At 39.4% G+C, this 22,431-nt stretch overlaps 1 protein-coding gene across 1 annotated transcript; it reads left to right on the forward strand.

The window, feature by feature from the left end:
• Positions 1-13,835: 13,835 nt before the first annotated feature.
• Positions 13,836-14,781, forward strand: LOC125080168 (olfactory receptor 52B4-like). Its single transcript, XM_047694025.1, is given in 2 exon segments — positions 13,836-14,366; positions 14,368-14,781. Coding segments are annotated over 2 exon segments (945 nt in total).
• Positions 14,782-22,431: the final 7,650 nt, after the last annotated feature.

The raw sequence follows: 22,431 nt of genomic DNA on the forward strand, positions 1-22,431 counted from the left end.
TTTCTTTCATGTTTCAGAAGGTGGCGCCCTAGATCAAATTTGTGATTCCTTCTGTGGGAGCTGGGGTACTCCCAGAGGTCTGTCATAGAATTCCTGCTAAAGTCCTGAAGCACATAGCTTGAAGTTCATTTCTTTAATGCTCTTTGATATTCTTATCTGCTTCCTTTCCTTTCTGTTCACTCCCTCCACTCACGGAGGACCCACCTCAGAAATCTGGGTGCTGCTGGAGAGAAACAGGTTTCTCTGGCCCTAACCCAGACAACAGGTACACCAGGCAGTCACGGCTTTTGCTTTCCACCTCCTGCATGGGAGAAGCTGCTTCCCACCCCACTGCTGGAGAAGTTGCCAGCTGGTGCTGCCAAAAGTTTAGCCCTTTCAGGGTCACTCTGGGAAAGGGGGTACTTCTGCGAGTTCATCCCTTTCTTCCAAACTCATCTGGATCCCATTCCCATGATGTGCTGGAATCTCCCTTCAGGCAGGCCAGAGTTTTGTAAATTCTCTTTTGACCATGGGTGTATGCCCAGTTTTGCACTCATCAGGGGTTTGGTGTTCTTTCTCTCCCCCCACCCCCCACCCACCCCACCACGGGGTCTCCAGGAATGGGGCAGGGCAGATTTGTGGACTCCTTTGGATCCACAGCCCTTACCCAGAGCCTCCGTTTATATTCAGATACACAGATGGGCTAGCTATCCCCTGGGATCCTTCATGTGCTGTGTAGAGGCAATTTTGTTCAGTTACAGATCAGTCTGATCAGTTGTTAAAATAAAACTGGGGGCATCACGTTACCTGATTTCAAGCTTTACTACAAAGCTGTGATCACCGAGACAGCATAGTACTGGCATAAAAACAGACACATAGACCAGTGGAACAGAGTAGAGAGCCCAGATATGGACCCTCAACTCTATGGGCAAATAATCTTCAACAAAACAGGCAAAAATATCCAGTGGAAAAAAGACAGTCTCTTCAATAAATGGTGCTGGGAAAACTGGACAGCTATATGTAGAAGAATGAAACTTGACCATTCTCTTACACCGTACACAAAGATAAACTCAAAATGGATAAAAGACCTCAACGTGAGACAGGAATCCATCAGAATCCTAGAGGAGAACATAGGCAATAACCTCTTTGATATCAGCCAGAGCAACTTCTTTCAAGATATGTCTCCAGGGGCCCCTGAGTGGCTCAGTGGGTTAAAGCCTCTGCTTTCAGCTCAGGTCATGATCCCAGGGTCCTGGGATCGAGCCCCGCATTGGGCTCTCTGCTCAGCGAGGAGCCTGCTTTCCTTCCTCTCTCTCTGCCTGCCTCTCTGCCTACCTGTGATCTCTGTCAAAAAAAAAAAAAAAGATATTCTCCAAAGGCAAAGGAAACAAAAGCGAAGATGAACTTTTGGGACTTCATCAAGATCAAAAGCTTCTGCACAGCAAAGGAAACAGTCAACAAAACAAAGAGGCAACCCAAGGAATGGGAGAAGATATTTGCAAATGACAGAAATTGAAGGTGGATATCCAGGATTTATAAAGAACTCCTCAAACTCAACACACACAAAACAGATAATCATATCCAAAAAAATGGGCAGAAGATATGAACAGACACTTCTCCAATGAAGACATACAAATGGCTATCCGACACAGGAAAAAATGTTCATCATCACTAGCCATCAGGGAGATTCAAATTAAAACCACATTGAGATATCACCTTACACCAGTTAGAATGGCCAAAATCAGCAAGACAGGAAACAACGTGTGTTGGAGGGGATGTGGAGAAAGGGGAACCCTCTTACACTGTTGGTGGGAATGCAAGTTGGTGCAGCCTCTTTGGAGGACAGTGTGGAGATTCCTCAAGAAATTAATTACCCTGCAATTTCAGTACTGGGTATTTACCCTAAAGATACAGATGGAGTGAAAAGAAGGGCCATCTGTACCCCAATGTTTATAGCAGCAATGGCCACGGTTGCCAACCTGTGGAAAGAATCAAGATGCCCTTCAACGGATGAATGGATAAGGAAGATGTGGTCCATATACACTATGGAGTATTATGCCTCCATCAGAAAGGATGAATACCCAACTTTTGTAGCAACATGGACGGGACTGGAAGAGATTATGCTGAGTGAAATAAGTCAAGCAGAGAGAGTCAATTATCATATGGTTTCACTTATTTGTGGAGCATAACAAATAGCATGGAGGACAAGGGGAGATGGAGAGGAGAAGGGAGTTGAGGGAAATTGGAAGGGTGGTGAACCATGAGAGACTATGGACTCTGAAAGACAATCTGAGGGTTTTGAAGGGGCGGGGGGTGGGAGGTTGGGGGAACCAGGTGGTGGGTATTAGAGAGGGCACGTATTGCATGGAGCACTGGGTGTGGTACAAAAACAATGAATACTGTTATGCTGAAAAGAAATAAAAAAAGTGAGAGAAAAGAGAAACCATGTAGGCCACCACCATGTTGGCATCATTTCTTCCACTGCTAAACAGATATAATTTTTTTGTCTATCCTACCTCAATGAATCTGGAAAAAAGAACCCAAGAAAGGAAAGCTACAGGGCAAGTTCATAAACATAGATGCAAAAAGCCTCAAGGAAAATATTAGCAAATAGAGTCCCCCAATATTAAAAAGAAGTGTATACCATGTGTAAGTGGGATTTATTCCAGGTGTGCAAAGCTGGCTCAGTATCTGAAAATTGATCATGGTAATTTACCACATCAAAAGGCTAAAAAATAAAATTTTTTTTACTAATTATTTTACTAATTATTGCAGAAACAGCACTTTAAAAAACTAAACACTAACTCATGGTAAAACTCCCAGGGAAGTAGGAGTAAAGAGAAACTCCTCCAGCCTGACAGAGAAGTCTATAAACATATCTACAGATAACATTATACTTAATGGTGATAAACTGAATACCTTCCCCATAAGACAGGAAACCAAGTAAGGATGTACTTTCTTGTCAGTCTTATTCAATATTGTACTAGAAGTCTTACTTAGTGTAACAAGAAAGGAAATACAGGATATACTAATTGGAAAGGAAAAATCAATACTATGTCTACTCACAGATGATACAAGTGTCTGTGTAGAAAATTCCAAAGAACTGATTAAAAAAAAACAACCCAAAAAACCAAAACACAAACCACTTCTGGAACCAATGATAAGTAAGTCAGTTCTTTCCCTCCATACAACCTTAGACAATTGGATTTAAAATTAAAAGAAAAATATAATTTGAAACACTACCAGGAGGGGCACCTGGATGGCTCAGTCGGTTAAACTAGGATTCTTGGTTTTGGTTCAGGTCATGATCATCAGGGTCTGTGCTCAGTTGGGAGTCTACTTGAGATTCTCTCCTTCTCCCTCTGTTCCCCCCACTCCCCTCAAATAAATGTCTTTAAAAATAAAATAAAATAAAATACCACTAGGAAAACATATGAAATACTTAGGTATAAATCTAACAAAATATGTGCTAGTATATATGTGAAAACCTACAAAACTGATGATAGAATCAAATAAGGTATGGAGAAATGGATAGAGATTCAGTGCCTATAGATTAGAATACAGTATTGTTAAGATGTTAGTTTTTCCTAACTTTGAATGTAATTCCAATCAGAATCCCATTAATTTTTTAAAAGATTTTATTTATTTATTTGAGAGAGAGAGAGAGAGAGAGAAAGCATGACCAGGGAGAGGGGCAGAGGGAGAAGCAGTTTCCTGACTAAGCAGGGAGCTCGATGTGGGACTTGATCCCAGGACCCTGGGATCATGACATGATTAACCAACTGAGCCACCCAGGCACCCCCCCCATTAATGTTTTTATAAGTATTGACAAACATGATTCTAAAGTACTTATGGAAAGGCAAAAGCCAGAATAGCCAACACAGTACTAATGGGGAGCAAAATTGAAGTATTCACACTACCTGAATTCAAGACCTTCTGTAAAGCAGCAGTAATCTGAACAGTATGACATTGTTGAAAGAATCTACACATAGATCAGTGGAGCAGAATAGGGAGCCCAGAAATAGACTCACACATGTAGAGTCAGTTATCTCTGACAAAGGAACAAAAGCAACTCAATGGAGAAAGGACTGACATTTCAACAAATGATTCTCTGACTTATTTCACTTAACATAATGCCCTTTAGGTCCACCTGTGTTATTGCAAATGGCAAGATTTCATTCCTTTTTATGGCTGAGTAATATTCCTGCATATGTATATGTACCACATCTTTTTTTGTCCATTCATCTATTTATGGACACTTTAGTTGCTTCCTTCCATATCTTGGCTATTTTAAATAATTCTGCAGTAAACATGGGTATATATGTCTTTTTTTTAAATTAAAGATTTTATTTATTTATTTACAGACAGAGACCACAAGTAGGCAGAGAGGCAGGGAGAGAGATGGGGGGGAAACAGGCTCCCCGCCGAGCAGAGAACCCGATATGGGGCTTCATCCCAGGACCCTGAGATCATGACCTGAGCCGAATGCAGAGGCTTTAACCCACTGAGCCACCCAGGCGCCCCTATATGTCTTTTTGAATTAGTGTTTTTGTTTCCCTTGGGTATATACCCAGAAGTGGAGTTACTGGATCATATGGTGCTTCTAGGTTAGTTTTTTTTTTTTTTTAAGATTTTATTTATTGGAGAGAGAGAGAGAGGCAGAGATAGTGAGAGAGAGCAGGAGCAGGGGGAAGAGGGAGAAGCAGGCTACCTGCTGAGTGGGGAGCTTGATGGGTGACTTGATGCCAGGACTCTGGGATCATGACCTGAGCCAAAGCAGACACTTAACCGACTGAACAACCCAGGCACCCCTAGTTTTTAGTTTTTTGAGGAATCTCCATACTGTTTCTCACCAGTAGCTGCACCAGTTTACATTCTTACCAACAGTGCATGAGGGTTCCCTTTTTTCCACATCTTTGCCAATATTTGTTATCTCTCGACTTTTTGATACTAGCCATTCTTACTGGTGTGAAGTGTTACCTCATTGTGGTTTTGATTTGCATTTCCCTGATGATGAGTGGTGTTCAGCATCTTTCCAGGCAACTCTTGGCCATCTGTCTTCTTTGGAATAATGTCTATTTAGTTCCCCAGTTCTTTTTAAATTAGATTATTATTTTATTAATATTATTTTGGTGTTGAGTTGTATGATTTCTTTATATATTTTGGATATTAACCCTTTATTAGATACATTATTTATAAATATTTTGTTCCATTCAGTAAACCTTTTCATTTTGTTGATGGTTTCTTTCACTGTGCAAAAGCATACCATGTGATATCACTTATATGTGGAATCTAACCGCCCCCCCATGAATGAAGAAGCTAATAAACAGAAAGAGATGCATGCATATGGAGAACAAACTGGTGGTTTCCAGATTTCAGAGGGAAGGGAACTGGGGGGATGAGTGAAATAGGTGATGGGGATTAAGAAGTACAAACTTCCAGTTATAAAACAAATAAATCACGGAAGATGAAAAGTATAGCATATACAGAGAATATAGTCAATAATATTAGAATAATGTTATGTAATAATGTATGGTTATAGATGGTGACTACATTTATCATGGTAAGCATTGATAATGTATAAAATTTATGTTGCACACCTGAAAAGAATATAACTTTATATATAAACTATTCAATTAAAAAAGACCACAAAAACCAAAAAGCTGTTTTTCTTTGAAAGATACTTTTGAGAAAAATGAAAATATAATCCACAAATTAGGAGAAAATATTTTTTATCTCTTTTTTAAAAAAAATTTCTATTTTTTAAAGTAATCTCTACAGCCAACGTGGGGCTTGAACTCACAACCCCAATATCAAGTGTTGCATGTTGCAATGACTGAGCTAGCCAGGTGCCCCAGGAGAAAATATTTTCAAAAGGAATCTCTGAAAAAAAAAAAAAAGAAAAGAAAAAGACTGCATCTCTGCAGGTACTGGGTGTCTTGTCAGTTAAGCGTCTGCCTTTCGCTCAGATCATGATCTCAGGGTCCTGGGATCAAGCCCCACATCAGGCTCCCTGCTCAGTGGAGAGTCTGCTTCTCTCTCTCCCTCTGTCTCTGCCCCCTACTCGTGTTCACTCTCTCTTTTTCTCTCTCTCAAATAAATAAATAAAATCTTTAAAAAAATGCATCTCTGATAAAGGACTAATGTCCAACATATACAAAGAACTCTTAAAACTCAACAATGAGAAACAGCCCAGTTATAAAATGAACAAAATATCTGAATGGATACCTTAGCAAGAGAGATATATAGATGGTTAAAAAAGCATATGAAAAGATACTCAGCATCATTTGTCATTGGCAAATTGAAAATTAAATGAAAACAAAGAGATGCCATCACACACCTTTTACAATGACTTATATGTGCAAATCTGATGATCCTGGTTGTTGGTGAAGATGTGGCAAAGAACTTTCATTCATTGCTAGTGGGAGTGTGACAAACAGATAGTCACTTTGGAAGACAGTGGGCAGTTTCTTACAAGGCTAAGCATAGCCTTACTGTATGATTCAACAGCTGTTTTCCTGGGTGTTTACTCCACTGATTCTAAATTGATGCCCACTTAAAAACCTACATATTAATGTTTATAGCAGCATTATTCATAATCACCAAAAACTTGAAGCAAGCAATATGTCCTTCACAGATAAATGGAGAAACAAACTGTGGCATATTCATACAATGGAATATTCAGTGACAAAACAAAATGAGCTATGAAATCAGGAAAAAAAGTATGAATTTTATATATGTATTGGTTAGTGAAAGAAGCCAGTCTGAAAAGATTATATAGATATGAATCTATATGACAATACGGAAAAGGCCAAACTAGAGCAATGGTTAAAGGACCAGTGGTTTCCAGGAATCTGAAGAGAAGGGAGATGGTTGATGAGGTGAAACACAGGAGATTTTTTAGTGCCCAGATTTTGGTGTCTAAAACCATTTTCCTCTAAGAGGAACAGGGTCCTGTGGAGAAATTGCTGATCTTAGGCCTGGGGCAGGACATGCATAAGGTGTTTCTGGAGCATCTTGTGCCAGAGAGTAGAGGCATGCCAAACAAAACCAAGCAAAACACAGTGATGGTAGATATTAAAGGGACACAGGAATCAACTAAAAGCTCTCCCAATAGCCAAATATGAAGAATTTGGGCAGCAAAATAAAGCAAAAGTGGATTATAACCCAAAGAAATATCCAAGCTCCCATACTAACATCGACAAATAATTGAATAAGTACACCAGTGTGGGGGAGAACAGAATTCCTGTGCAGAATAATTCTTACAACTTATATACATACTCTAGCCCAAAGGAAGTGTAGCAAAACTCCCCACCTATGTGTGGGCTGCAGTTAGTGACTTTCCTCTGGAGAGTTCATTCTGGAAAGAGAGACGAAGAGTAACTGAGGTGGAGGAGCGGGAAAGAAACTCAGCCATGTGAATGAAATCAACATCAGCAGCCATGAGGCATGTTATACTAAGTACCCCCCTATAACCTCAGCATAATCACAAAAGGAACATAGGCAAATCCCATTTGCGGGTCGTCTTACAAAATACTCGACCTCTACTGGTTAAGCTTGTAAAGATCATCAATGAGAAGGAAAGTTAGCGCAGCCTAAAGAGAAGTTACTACTAAATACCATGTGGTATTCTGAATGGGCTCTTGGAACAGAAAAAGGACAGCAGGTAAAAACTAAAGGAGTCTGACCTGTACCCCTGGGGATAAAAATATATGTTTATAAAGCTGTAAAAAAAAAAAAAAGAAAAAAGAAAGGATGAATACCCAAGTTTTGTAGCAACATGGACGGGACTGGAAGAGATTATGCTGAGTGAAATAAGTCAAGCAGAGAGAGTCAATTATCATATGGTTTCACTTATTTGTGGAGCATAACAAATAGCATGGAGGACAAGGGGAGATGGAGAGGAGAAGGGAGTTGAGGGAAATTGGAAGGGGAGGTGAACCATGAGAGACTATGGACTCTGAAAAACAATCTGAGAATTTTGAAGGGGTGGGGGGTGGGAGGTTGGGGGCACCAGGTGGTGGGTATTGTAGAGGGCACGGATTGCATGGAGCACTGGGTGTGGTGCAAAAATAATGAATACTGTTATGCTGAAAAAATAAAAAATTAAAAAAAAAATAAGAAAGGTCTCAGGTACACAACCTAACCCTACACCTAAAGGAGCTGGAGAAAGAATAACAAAGAAAGCCTAAACCCAGCAGAAGAGAAATCATAAAGATCAGAGCAGAAATCAATGAAATAGAAACAAACAAACAATAGAACAAATCAAGGAAACTAGGAGCTGGTTCTTTGAAAGAATTAATAAGATTGACAAACCCCTAGCCAGACTTATCAAAAAGAAAAGAGAAAGGACCCAAGTAAATAAAATCATGAGTGAAAGAGGAGAGATCACAACTAACACCAAAGAAATACAGACAATTATAAGAACATACTATGAGCAACTCTACGCCAACAAATTTGACAATCTGGAAGAAATGGATGCACTCCTAGAGACATATAAACTACCACAACTGAACCAGGAAGAAATGGAAAGCCTGAACAGACCCATAACCAGTAAGGAGATTGAAACAGTCATTAAAAATCTCCAAACAAACAAAAGCCCAGGGCCAGATGGCTTCCCAGGGGAATTCTACCAAACATTTAAAGAAGAACTAATTCCTATTCTCCTGAAACTGTTCCAAAAAATAGAAATGGAAGGAAAACTTCCAAACTCATTTTATGAGGCCAGCATCACCTTGATCCCCAAACCAGACAAGGATCCCATCAAAAAAGAGAACTACAGACCAATATCCTTGATGAACAACGATGCAAAAATTCTCACCAAAATACTAGCCAATAGGATTCAACAGTACATTAAAAGGATTATTCACCATGACCAAGTGGGATTTATTCCAGGACTGCAAGGTTGGTTCAACATCCGCAAATCAATCAATGTGATACAACACATCAATAAAAGAAAGAACAAGAACCATATGATACTCTCAATAGATGCTGAAAAAGCATTTGACAAAGTACAGCATCCCTTCCTGATCAAAACTCTTCAAAGTGTAGGGATAGACGGCACATACCTCAATATTATCAAAGCCATCTATGAAGAACCCACCGCAAATATCATTCTCAATGGAGAAAAACTGAAAACTTTTCCGCTAAGGTCAGGAACACGGCAGGGATGTCCATTATCACCACTGCTATTCAACATAGTACTAGAAGTCCTAGCCTCAGCAATCAGACAACAAAAGGAAATTAAAGGCATCCAAATCGGCAAAGAAGAAGTCAAACTATCACTCTTCGCTGATGATATGATACTATATGTGGAAAACCCAAAAGACTCCACTCCAAAACTGCTAGAACTTGTACAGGAATTCAGTCAAGTGTCAGGATATAAAATCAATGCACAGAAATCAGTTGCATTTCTCTACAGCAACAACAAGACAGAAGAAAGAGAAATTAAGGAGTCCATCCCATTTACAATTGCACCCAAAACTATAAGATACCTAGGAATAAACCTAACCAAAGAGACTAAGAATCTATACCCAGAAAACTATAAAGTACTCATGAAAGAAATTGAGGAAGACACAAAGAAATGGAAAAATGTTCCATGCTCCTGGATTGGAAGAACAAATATTGTGAAAATGTCTATGCTACCTAAAGCAATCTACACATTTAATGCAATTCCTATCAAAGTACCATCCATTTTTTTTTCAAAGACATGGAACAAACAATCCTAAAATTTATATGGAACCAGAAAAGACCTCGAATAGTCAAAGGAATATTGAAAAAGAAAGCCAAAGTTGGTGGCATCACAATTCCGGACTTCAAGCTCTATTACAAAGCTGTCATCATCAAGACAGCATGGTACTGGCACAAAAACAGACACATAGATCAATGGAGCAGAATAGAGAGGCCAGAAATAGACCCTCAACTCTATGGTCAACTAATCTTTGACAAAGCAGGAAAGAACGTCCAATCGAAAAAAGACAGCCTCTTCAACAAATGGTGTTGGGAAAATTGGACAGCCACATGCAGAAAAATGGAATTGGATCATTTCCTTACACCACACACGAAAATAGACTCAAAATGGATGAAGGATCTCAATGTGAGAAAGGAATCCATCAAAATCCTTGAGGAGAACACAGGCAGCAACCTCTTCGACCTCAGCCGCAGCAACTTCTTCCTATGAACATCGCCAAAGGCAAGCAAAGCAAGGGCAAAAATGAACTATTGGGATTTTATCAAGATCAAAAGCTTTTGCACAGCAAAGGAAACAGTTAACAAAACCAAAAGAGAACTGACAGAATGGGAGAAGATATTTGCAAACGACATATCAGATAAAGGGCTAGTGTCCAAAATCTATAAAGAACTTAGCAAACTCAACACCCAAAGAACAAAGAATCCAATCAAGAAATGGGCAGAGGACATGAACAGACATTTCTGCAAAGAAGACATCCAGATGGCCAACAGACACATGAAAAAGTTCTCCACATGACTCGGCATCAGGGAAATATAAATCAAAACCACAATGAGATACCACCTCACACCAGTCAGAATGGCTAAAATTAACAAGCCAGGAACCAACAGATATTGGAGAGGATGTGGAGAAAGGGGAACCCTCCTACACTGTTGTTGGGAATGCAAGCTGGTGCAACCATTCTGGAAAACAGCATGGAGGTTCCTCAAAGTGTTGAAAATAGAACTACCCTATGACCCAGCAATTGCACTACTGGGTATTTACCCTGGAGATACAAACGTGGTGATCCAAAGGGGCACGTGCACCCGAATGTTTATAGCAGCAATGTCCACAATAGACAAACTATGGAAAGAAACTAGATGTCCATCAACAGATGAATGAATAAAGAAGAGGTGGTGTATACACACACACACACACACACACACACACACACACACACACACACAATGGAATACTCTGCAGCCATCAAAAATTGAAATCTTGCCATTTGCGATGATGCTTAGCAAAATAAGTCAATTGGAGAAAGACAACTATCATATGATCTCCCTGATATGAGGAAGTGGAGAGGCAATGTGGGGGGTTTGGTGGGGGTAGGAAAAGAATAAATGAGTCAAGATGGGCTCAGGAGGGAGACAAACCATAAGAGACTCTTAATGTCACAAAAGAAACTGAAGGAGGGGGCGCCTGGGTGGCTCGGTGGGTTAAGCCTCTGCCTTCAGCTCAGGTCATGATCCCAGAGTCCTGGGATCGAGCCCCACGTCACGCTCTCTGCTCAGTGGAGAGCCTGCTTCCTCCTCTCTCTCTCTCTCTGCCTGCTTCTCTGCCTACTTGTGATCTCTGTCAAATAAATAAATAAAAAATCTTAAAAAAAAAAAAAAGAAAAAGGGGCGCCTGGGTGGCTCAGTGGGTTGAGCCGCTGCCTTCGGCTCAGGTCATGATCTCGGGGTCCTGGGATCGAGTCCCGAGTTGGGCTCTCTGCTCAGCAGGAAGCCTGCTTCCCTCTCTCTCTCTGCCTGCCTCTCTGTCTACTTGTGATCTCTCTCTGTCAAATAAATAAATAAAATCTTAAAAAAAAAAAAAGAAACTGAGGGTTGGGTGAGGGTGGTGGGGTTATGGACGTTGGGGAGGGTATGTGCTATGGTGAGTGCTGTGAAGTGTGTAAACCTGATGATTCACAGACCTGTACCCCTGGGTCTAATAATACATTATACGTTTATAAAAAAATAAAAAATATTAAAAAAAAACACCAAGAAATTTGTAGTCAGGAACCTGCAATATGAGAAATGCTAAAAGAGGATCCTTAGGGTGGAGGGAAATGACATCCATGATGGTGGAGGGAAACTTGGTTCCTGGGGAAGAAGTCAAGTGTATCAGAAATAGTAATTATTGTGTTAAACATGAAAATTTACTCTCATTTGATTTCTTTAAATGCATATGACTGTTTAGAGTGAAACTTTTAACATTGTCCTGTGGAGGTTTATAATTATAAATCGATATAAAACATATGACAGCCATAGCAGCACCGTGGGTGTGGTAAAGGATATGTGGGTGCAGGGGGTTTCCATATTGTTTACAAAGCTGTACAAGCAAAGAACACATTTGACAAATTTCACGATCTGCTCAGAATAAAAACTCAGCAAGCTGGAAGAGAAGGGAATTTCTTTACCCTGATAATTAGCATTGGTGTAAAATCAACCAGTAACATCATATTTAAAAGTAAGATTAAACACTTTTCTCTCAAATCAGGTTTGGAGAGCACCAGTGATGTGACCCAATTGTATGAGTCAGAGAGGGTGTTGTTCAAAGGACAGCTCTCTGTCTGTAGTCCTTGGGAGAATTGTTGTCCCTGAAGCCTCAGGCAAGTGCATAAACTCTCGGCTCCCTGGCTCCTATCACTCAGAATGTCAAATTGGGACTCATCCAATTTTAGCTCTTGAGAATGCCATTTGAAGCAAGTGAGTGAAATTTTATTGCTGAGAGGTAAAATTTCATGTGGGAAGACCTATTCCTGGCTAGATGTTATGGGGTCTAAAATAGATTAAAAATAGTAGGACCTTTTTTTTTTTTTTTTTTTTTTTGGAGTGACATAGACCCAGTTGGGGAGAACAGAGCAGTTTGGTCCTGGAGCCCTTAATACAGAGTCACAAAATATGAAATTCATGCAATTGTGTGCATTTCTTTGGTTCCCATTTTCAGTGACATTATGTTGGTAGCTTGAAATGTGTCATGGTGGGAGTATACCCCTGTGGATATTGGAAAACACTATAGTTAGGCTTTGTTTGTAAATATTTGTATGTATGCCTGTGTGTATGTATGTACTGACTGATGAGTTTACCAGCACACCATAGGACCCAAGTCAAATTATGGAAAGTCCCAGGAGAATGGAAAATGCTATTGTGGAGGGAAGAAAGAGGCAAGTATGGGTTTGAGGGACTCTTTAACCCTTATTTTGCCAACAAGCCCTGACTTCTTAGAGATAAATTTCTACACTGGCCCCAGATCTTGACTACTATAAACATTTAAGGTATTTATAAGAGCTTATGCATGACTTCACACCCATCCAGTTTTTGTCACTGGGTTGTTTTGTTAAACATTTTGAGGGTTTATGTTGTTTCTGTGTGCTAGGTTCTGGGAGTGCCACAGGGGGTAATCATTGACAGTAATCATATTTGCTCCTAGCCACAAGCTAGGTACCCTGATAGTAGCCTGTTGTGGAAGCAGGGAAAGGAATAGCTTAAGAGGATATATGTCATGAAGGTGGTGAGAAGTGCTCCAAATAGAGGTAACTCTTTCCACAGAACAAAACAGGAAGATTGAGATGACTTCTCTAAGATACTGGAGGCATCTGGATCAAGGCTGTGAAAACCTTCATGAAGCATTTGAGAAGTTTCTTAGAGTGAACTTGGATTAGACAACCAACCATTCTAGTACATCCAAGTTCACCTATGGACCAGACTTGAATCCCTGATTCTTTACCTCTATTCCATGCTTCCCATAAGAAAAATTTTCTTTGCTGCTCCTTTCCCCTATTGGTGTACTACACTATCTTGAAGGATAACTTCAGATAGGTACTCATACTTAAAACTTTACAAATACAGAAAGTGTCACTTCTCCTACTGCATTAGTTTTATTTTTTGCAAATAAGACATTAACTTCACTTTCTTTAGTTGTATAAATCTCTCTCTTGTTTTTGTGATTAAGAGCTCATTTAGAGGACAAACTGTCTTTTTCATTCTTCTATATAACATATTTGCTGCCATCCTCTGAATCGAATGGATTAAGAAAGTGCTAAAAGTGATGACGATGTAAAAAAAAAATCTTTGAGTGTAATCTGTATTTTCTTCTGTTTCTGCACACAGATGGTGGAGTGCCAGTGGTCTTGTCAGACATGGCTGCCTTAAACCACACTGGTGTTAGCCACATGGTCTTCCGCTTACTGGGCGTCCCGGGGCTAGAGGACCAGCACATGTGGATTTCCATCCCCTTCTTCATTTCCTATGTCATCGCCCTGCTTGGGAACAGCCTGCTCATCTGCATTATCCTCACAAGGCGCAGCCTCCAGGAACCCATGTACCTCTTCCTCTGCATGCTGGCTGGAGCAGATCTTGTCCTTTCCACGTGCACTGTACCTCAGGCCTTTGCCATCTTCTGGTTCCATGCTGGGGAGATCTCCCTGGATCGCTGTATCACTCAGGTATTCTTTCTCTCTTCCACTTTTGTTTCTGAGTCAGGGATCTTGGTGGTGATGGCATTTGACTGCTACATTGCCATATGCTACCCCCTGAGATACACCACTATACTTACACCTGCTCTGATTGGGAAAATTGGTGTGACCCTCTGTCTGAGAAGTTACTGTATTGTTTTCCCCATAATATTTCTTCTGAAAAGATTGACTTTCTGCAAAAATAACATCCTCCCAAAACACAACTTGTAAACACATTGTCTTGGCCCATGTTTCCTGTAATGACATTCGAGTGAACATCTGGTATGGGATTGTTGTCCTAGTGTCAACAGTGGTCTTAGATATTGTGCTAATTTTTATTTCATATGTGCTGATTCTCCGTGCTGTTTTCCGCATCCCATCCCAAGCTGCACGCCACAAAGCTCTCAATACTTGTGGTTCCCATGTCTGTGTCATCGTCCTCTTTTATGCACCTGGCATCTTCTCTGTCCTCACTCAGCGATTTGGACATCACATCTCACCCTATGTCCATGTCCTCCTGGCCAATGCCTATAATCTGGCTCCACCTATGATGAATCCCATCATTTACGGAATCAGAACCAAACAGATCAGGGACCAGGTGGCTCATGTTTTGTTTACAATGCAGAAATGAATGTGATGATGGAAACTAATATTGCACCGTTCTCAGTAATTCTCTCCATGCACCAGTTGGACTTTAGCATCAGGATGTGGAAATGTACAGCTGAGAAACTAAAGGACCCCAGGTATTGGTGGCACCAGGATAATGGCATTATAACAATTTTGGTTCACGTTTCTTCTGAAACCTCTAATCAGTCATTAGATGTCAGAGACTTTTGGTGCTTAGATTTTATTGATAGAGTGGAGAACTAGATCAGTTTACCTCTTTGTCACTTATACCTCTATAACCATACACTGACCAATATAAACTATAGACAGTAGCTCTTCCTGGATCTTTGCTGAAATATCCCTTTCTGATATGTTTTCACCTTTGAGTAGTTGTACATATTTTATTACTCATATGAACATTTCTTTTGCTATCCTTTCCAGTGTCTTCAGCATATTAAAAATTTTGCTTCTCACACAAATTATTACAAAATATCACCTGTAGCTTTTATTTTATTAAAAAAAAAGATTTTATTTGTTTATTTGACAGAGAGAGATCACAGGTAGGCAGAGAGGCAGGCAGAGAGGGGGGAATTAGGCTCCGGGCTGAGCAGAGAGCCTGATGCAGAACTTGATCCCAGGACCCTGAGACCATGACCTGAGCTGAAGGCAGAGGCTTGACCCACTGAGCCACCTAGGTACCCCATCTGTAGCTTTTAATTTAAGCATAAGTTATATGAAAATGTGAATATTCTTCTCTTTCCTAGAAATCAAAAGGAGTATCAATTTATTACTTATTATGTTCATAACATTTTTATTCATATTCATTGTTTGGAAATAAATCTTTAACAATAGTTCACTGCTTAGCTAACGTATACTATATATAAAATAGTATATTAAGCAATTATTATCCAAAAATTATGGTGAAGTATAAGAAATGTTTTCTTAAGAGTAACACTGCCTAAATTCATGATAAGCATGTATTTTGTGCAATACAATAGCGCAGAGAGAAATAAATGGACCCTGGTGGGTCTATATCTTTGGTGATGGAATCACACTCTAAGTATGTTTGTAGGAGAGAAGAGTGTATTCCAGATCAGAAAGTTAAATATTATTTATTAAAATATATTTTCCTATAGAGAACTGATGAATTATTGAACACTACATCTGAACCTAATGATATACTACATGTTAGCCAATTAAATTTAAATAAAAAGCAGAAAAAATTTATTTTCATTTGCATGTATGCATCAATATATGCTGAAACCATATGCATGGTGAATATGTACAATTCATTTGATACAGGTGATTTTTGTAACATGAAAAGAGGTATTATCAAAAACACTGTTGATTAATATTCCCTTTTGTATAGGAATGCAAGAGATGAATTATTTTAAGTGCTTATCTGAAGATATTTTAGTTTTGTCTTCATTTTAAAATTTTATTTATTTATTTTAAGTAATCACTTTACCCAATGTGGGGCTCAAACTCATGACCCCACGATCAAGAGTCAGATGCTCTTCTGTCTGAGCCAGCCAGGTGTTCCTTATCTTCATTATTAAAAGGATAATTTATCAGTATAGAATTTTAGTTGGCAAAGATTTTTTTTCAGAACATTAAAAACTTCTTTCTATTGCCATCTTTCTCCTTTTATATTGAGAATTCACCTGAAAATTTTATTGTTGCTCCTTTGAGTGTATTGTGCTTTTATCTCTGGCTACAGTTATGATTTTCTTTTGTCTTTTTGTTTTTTCAGAACATTTATTACCATGTGTTCATGCGAAGTTTGCTTTGCATGCAAGTTTCTTGAATATGTGAGTTTATACCTTTCATCAGTTCTGGAATGTTTCCATCCATTATCTCCTTGAACATTGTTGCTGCCCCATTTTCTCTCTTTTCTCTCCATATATTTATATTAGATACTTCCAGTGTGTCCACCATGTGTCTTATGCTCATTTATTATTATTTTTGCCATTATCATTCCTTCCTCCTACTTCAGTTTCTGTTGTTTGTATCCATCTATCTTCCAGTTCACTAAATCTGTTCTGCTCTTCCAAATCTACTGTTTAATTTAGCAACTAAATGCTTATCAGATAATCATGTGTTTCAGTTTAGTAATATCCATTTAAATTTTTTCCAGATTCTAATTCTATGGATGAATTCTTCATACTCTCGAGTAACTTCATCATATTTTGCTCTCCTGAAGAGAATATTCATTAAAGTTCTATAATCTTTGTCTGCTAAACTTGTCTGATTACCAGGTCATCTGTCAGTCTGGTTTTTTTTTTTTTCAGTTTTTTTCCTTGTTCACCGATCATAAAGTTTTTCTTCTTTCTATGTGTAGTACTTTTTAATTTTATGCTTGATGTTCCAGTAAAAACCCTATAGAGGCTGCAGATAATGGCATCTTCCTTCAGAAAGATTTTCTCTCTCCCTGGTGTTAGGATGAGGCCAGGAGCTGATCACCTCACTCAGGGAGGACTGGATTTGTGTCAAGGTCAGATTTCAGTGTTAGTCATACTTGTCTCCTGGGCTCTTATTCCTAGGACTTAACTCTTGAGAGGTTTTAGTTCAGATCCTAGAAGGCCTTCTTCTCTTCAGTCTTAAAAACTTAAAGAGTCAGTTCTTTCCTTCAAAGATCTTTTGGCTTAAATCTTTAGACTGCCTCCCATGCAGTCTCAAAATTTGCAAAATGACAGAAATGAGAGGTTAAGATATGGTTTAGTCAAGCCCCCTCACTCTGCTAGATCTCTTAGGGGTCACTCTTAGGAATGTTAAAAGATTTAATACAGCCCTTTTTGAAATTTAATTTACTTAACATATAGAGTATTATTAGTTTCAGAGGTAGAATTTAGTGACTCATCAGTTGCATACAACACCAGTGCTCATTCCATCAAGTACCTTCCTTAATGCCCATCACCCAGTTACTCCATCCCCGCACCACCCCTGACCCCCAGGTCCCCTCCAGTAAGCCTCGGTTTGTTTCCTATAGTTAAGAGTCTTTTATGGTGTCTCCCTCTCTGATTTCATCTTTTTTTACCTTTCTTTTCCCTATGTTAATCTGTTTTGTTTCTTAAGTTCCAGATACGAGTGAGATCATATGATAACTGCCTTTCTCTGACTGACTTATTTCACTTAGCATAATACCTTCTAGTTCCATCCATGTTGTTGCAAATGGCAAGACTTCATTCTTTTTTTTTTTTTAAGATTTTATTTATTTATTTGAGAGAGAGAGAAAGTATGAGAAGAGGGAGGGTCAGAGGGAGAAGCAGACTTCCTGCCAAGCAGGGAGCCTGATGCGGGACTCGATCCCAGGACTCCAGGATCATGACCTGAGCCAAAGGCAGTTGCTTAACCAACTGAGCCACCCAGGCGCCCAAGACTTCATTCTTTTTGATGCCTGAGTAATATTCTGTTGTATATATATACCACATTTTCTTTATCCATTCATCTGTTAATGGACATTTGGGCTTTTTCCATAGTTTATCTGTTATTGACATTGCTGCTATAAATATTGGGGTGCATGTGCCCCTTTGAATCACTGTTCATATCCTTTGGATAAATATCTAGTAGAACAATTGCTAGATCATAGGGTAGCTTTACTTTCAACTTTTTGAGGAACCTCCATACTGTTTTCCACAGTGGCTGCACCAGCTTGCATTCCCACCAACAGTGTAGGAGGTTTCCCCTTTCTCCACATCCTCACCAACATATGTTATTCCTGAGTTGTTAATTTTAGCCATTCTGACCAGTGTGAGGTGGTATCATTGTGGTTTTGATTTGTTAATACAACCTTTCATTTATTTTTATTCTTATTTTTTTAAATTTCTTTTCAACGCAACAGAATTCATTGTTTATGCACCACACCCAGTGCTCCATTCAATACTTGCCCTCCATAATACCCACCACCTGGCTCACCCAACTTCCCACCCCCTCCTTCAAAACCCTCAGATTGTTTTTCAGAGTCCATAGTCTCTCATGGTTCATCTCCCCCTCCAATTTCCCTCAACTCCCTGCTCCTCTCCATCTCCCTATGTCCTCCATGTTATTTGTTATGCTCCAGAAATAAGTGAAACCATATGATAATTGACTCTCTCTGCTTGACTTATTTCACTCAGCATGATTTATTCTTATTCTTTTTTTTTTTGATTTATTCTTATTCTTTAAGGATTTTACTTACTTGGGAGAGAGAGAGCACAAGAGAGAGAGAGCAGATAGCACAAGTGGGGAGGGAGGGATAGAAGGGCAGAGGGAGAGGCAGAATTCCCCACTGAGCAGGGATCCTGATGATCCCAGGACCCCAAGAACGTGACCTGAGTTGAGGGCAGATGCCTAACTGACTGAGCCACCCAATGCCCCTAACATGGCCTTTTAGATTCTTTTGGCCTGGTTCCCCAGCATCTAGTGTAGCCACAGTACTCAGCAAATGTTTCATAGGAAAAAATAGCTGTGTGTTTGAAAACTCCGAAGTTGAAAATGTTGACTGCAGTTCTATATGGCTACTGAAAAGCTCAGTGGGTTTTGCTTATCCCAGGGAGAAGCCCTCCTTCTGGACCACGATTGACCTTTAGCCCATGCCCAGAGTTTGCAAATAGTTCCGGGGGAAAAGGTGGTTGATAATTGTCAGCTTGCCTTTTTTTCCCCAAAGATTTTTATTTATTTATTTGACAGAGACACAGTGAGAGAGGGAATACAAGCAGGGGTAGTGGGAGAGGGAGAAGCAGGCCCTCTGCTGAGCAGGGAGCCTGATGCGGGGCTTGATCCCAGGACCCCAGGATCATGACATGAGCCAAAGGCAGATGCTTAACCAACTGAGCCACCTGGGAATCCCTGTCAGCTTGATTTTGAAAGTTCTCTTGTCCCTTGAATTTTTGTTTATCTAGTCTTTGTTGCTTTCCTGGCTCTCTGATGGCTTTATATGTGTTTTTTGCTAATTAATTGTCTTTCTCTGGTTGTAACAATAGAGATATTATCATGCTGTGTCTTACTATGTCATAACCAAAGCAAACATTTTAAAAGACTGTTAGTATTTGCTTTTTTTATTATATAATTTTTTGCTGTTTATTACATATTTATGTTTTTATTTATATTTATAGTTACTATAATATATAAATATTTACTTATAATTATATGTTTATTGATATATTTTTTATAATCATTTTTTAAAAATTTATTTTCAGCATAACAGTATTCATTGTTTTTGTACCACACCCAGTGCTCCATGCAATCCGTTCCCTCTCTAATACCCACCACCTGGTTCCCCCAACTTCCCACCCCTCCCACCTCTTCAAACCCTTCAGATTGTTTTTCAGAGTCCATAGTCTCTCATTGTTCACCTCCCCTTCCAATTTCCCCCAACTGCCTTCTCCTAACTCCCATGTCCTCCATGCTATTTGTTATGCTCCACAAATAAGTGAAACCATATGATAATTGACTCTCTCTGCTTGACTTATTTCACTCAGCATAATCTCTTCCAGTCCCATCCATGTTGCTACAAAAGTTGGGTATTCATCCTTTCTGATGGAGGCATAATACTCCATAGTGTATATGGACCACATCTTCCTTATCCATTCGTCCGTTGAAGGGCATCTTGGTTCTTTCCACAGGTTGGCAACCGTGGCCATTGCTGCTATAAACATTGGGGTACAGATGGCCCTTCTTTTCACTCCATCTGTATCTTTGGGGTAAATACCCAGTAGTGCAATGGCAGGGTCATAGGGAAGTTCTATTTTTAATTTCTTGAGGAATCTCCACACTGTTCTCCAAAGAGGCTGCACCAACTTGCATTCCCACCAACAGTGGATGAGGGTTCCCCTTTCTCCACATCCCCTCCAACACACGTTGTTTCCTGTCTTGCTAATTTTGGCCATTCTAACTGGTATAAGGTGATATCTCAATGTGGTTTTAATTTGAATCTCCCTGATGGCTAGTGATGATGAACATTTTTTCATGTGTCTGATAGCCATTTGTATGTCTTCATTGGAGAAGTGTCTGTTCATATCTTCTGCCCATTTTTTTGGATATGATTATCTGTTTTGTGTGTGTTGAGTTTGAGGAGTTCTTTATAGATCCTGGATATCCACCTTCAATTTCTGTCATTTGCAAATATCTTCTCCCATTCTCTGGGTTGCCTCTTTGTTTTGTTGACTGTTTCCTTTGCTGTGCAGAAGCTTTTGATCTTGATGAAGTCCCAAAAGTTCATCTTCGCTTTTGTTTCCTTTGCCTTTGGAGACATATCTTGAAAGAAGTTGCTGTGGCTGATATCAAAGAGATTACTGCCTATGTTCTCCTCTAGGATTCTGATGGATTCCTGTCTCATGTTGAGGTCTTTTATCCATTTTGAGTTTATCTTTGTGTATGGTGTAAGAGAATGGTTGAGTATTTGCTTTGATAACACAAAAATAATGAACCAATAACATTTAGCATGGACAGGATATATATTTATGCCTTTGAGACAGCAGGACATATTACTTCTAGCATTTCCATCTGAATATAAAAAATGGCCACAGGTTTTATTCATTACACCTAGTAAGTAAACTTTAGGATGAATATAATTTGAAACCTTTATTGTAAAACTGGAGATAGAGGTGGTCCATAGAGGAGAAGCACTTTTCTTTACACAAATAAATGTCTCAATGTCTTTGGTCCCTCAAACCTAGAATTGTGCTTATGTTCTGTAACAGTCTCCTTTCAGGATTTTCTATACTCTGTGTGAATACTGGCTCCTCCTTAATTTCCAGATGGCTCTAAGTTATTCTGAATCTTTTCTGTCACTCAGTTCTGTCACATTTCTGGTTTGCTAATTCTTTTTTGTGATGAATTGCTGGGAAGTAGCATGAAAAATAATACAGTGCTCATCAAGCAAGTCTTGTTGCTGAATCTGGGCTTGGCCACTTATTAAATGTTTAATTTTGAGTGGGTTTTTTATTTATATCTAAAAGCTTCAGTTCAACTATAAAAGGAATATGAAAATAGCTACATCACAGGGATGAAATGAAATGGTAAACTGTAAAGCACTTAGCACCTAGCCCTACATGTAATTAATTCTCTGTAAGTCAGTTGGATATATTGGCCTGAGGGAGATGAGGGAGGTCTAGACAAGAATTAGAGATTCGGTAATCACTTTCCATTTGCACAGAGATGGTCACTGAGTCTATGCATAATGAAGGCAGTGGTTGGCAACCTTGAATCCACAGAGAAATCACCCAGAGAGCTTTACAAAAGTCACTTGATGTTTAGAAAAGCATAACAGCCCCCAGATCCTGACTGAATTGGTACAGAGCAGTGGCTGTCCAACTCTAGTGTACATTGCAACCACATGGAGGGTTTGTTCAACTGCACATGCTGACATCTATCACAAGAGTTCCTGATTGAGAAGACTAAGATTTCTAACACGTCTAAGCTGATGCTGCCGGTACAGCTGCTGGAGAGAAGATTCATAAACTTATGAATAGTTTCCTGCCAGTATAAGCCCTCCTTTACTAAGGTGGTTTTGTCAAGACACAGATAATAATTGTACTCCTGCTGCCCTCCTTAGAGATTTCCCCAATTTTCCTAAGCTCAGTGCTGAGAACGTGGATGTATTGATGAGAGACATTCTCAGACATGAAAAGTGGGTTTTCATGTCAACAGCAGCCATCTGCTTGAGACCACGAAGTGACTGGATGGCCACTACTTA

This window comes from Lutra lutra, chromosome 10 (assembly GCF_902655055.1).
Source record: "Lutra lutra chromosome 10, mLutLut1.2, whole genome shotgun sequence".
Classification (NCBI taxonomy): domain Eukaryota; kingdom Metazoa; phylum Chordata; class Mammalia; order Carnivora; family Mustelidae; genus Lutra; species Lutra lutra.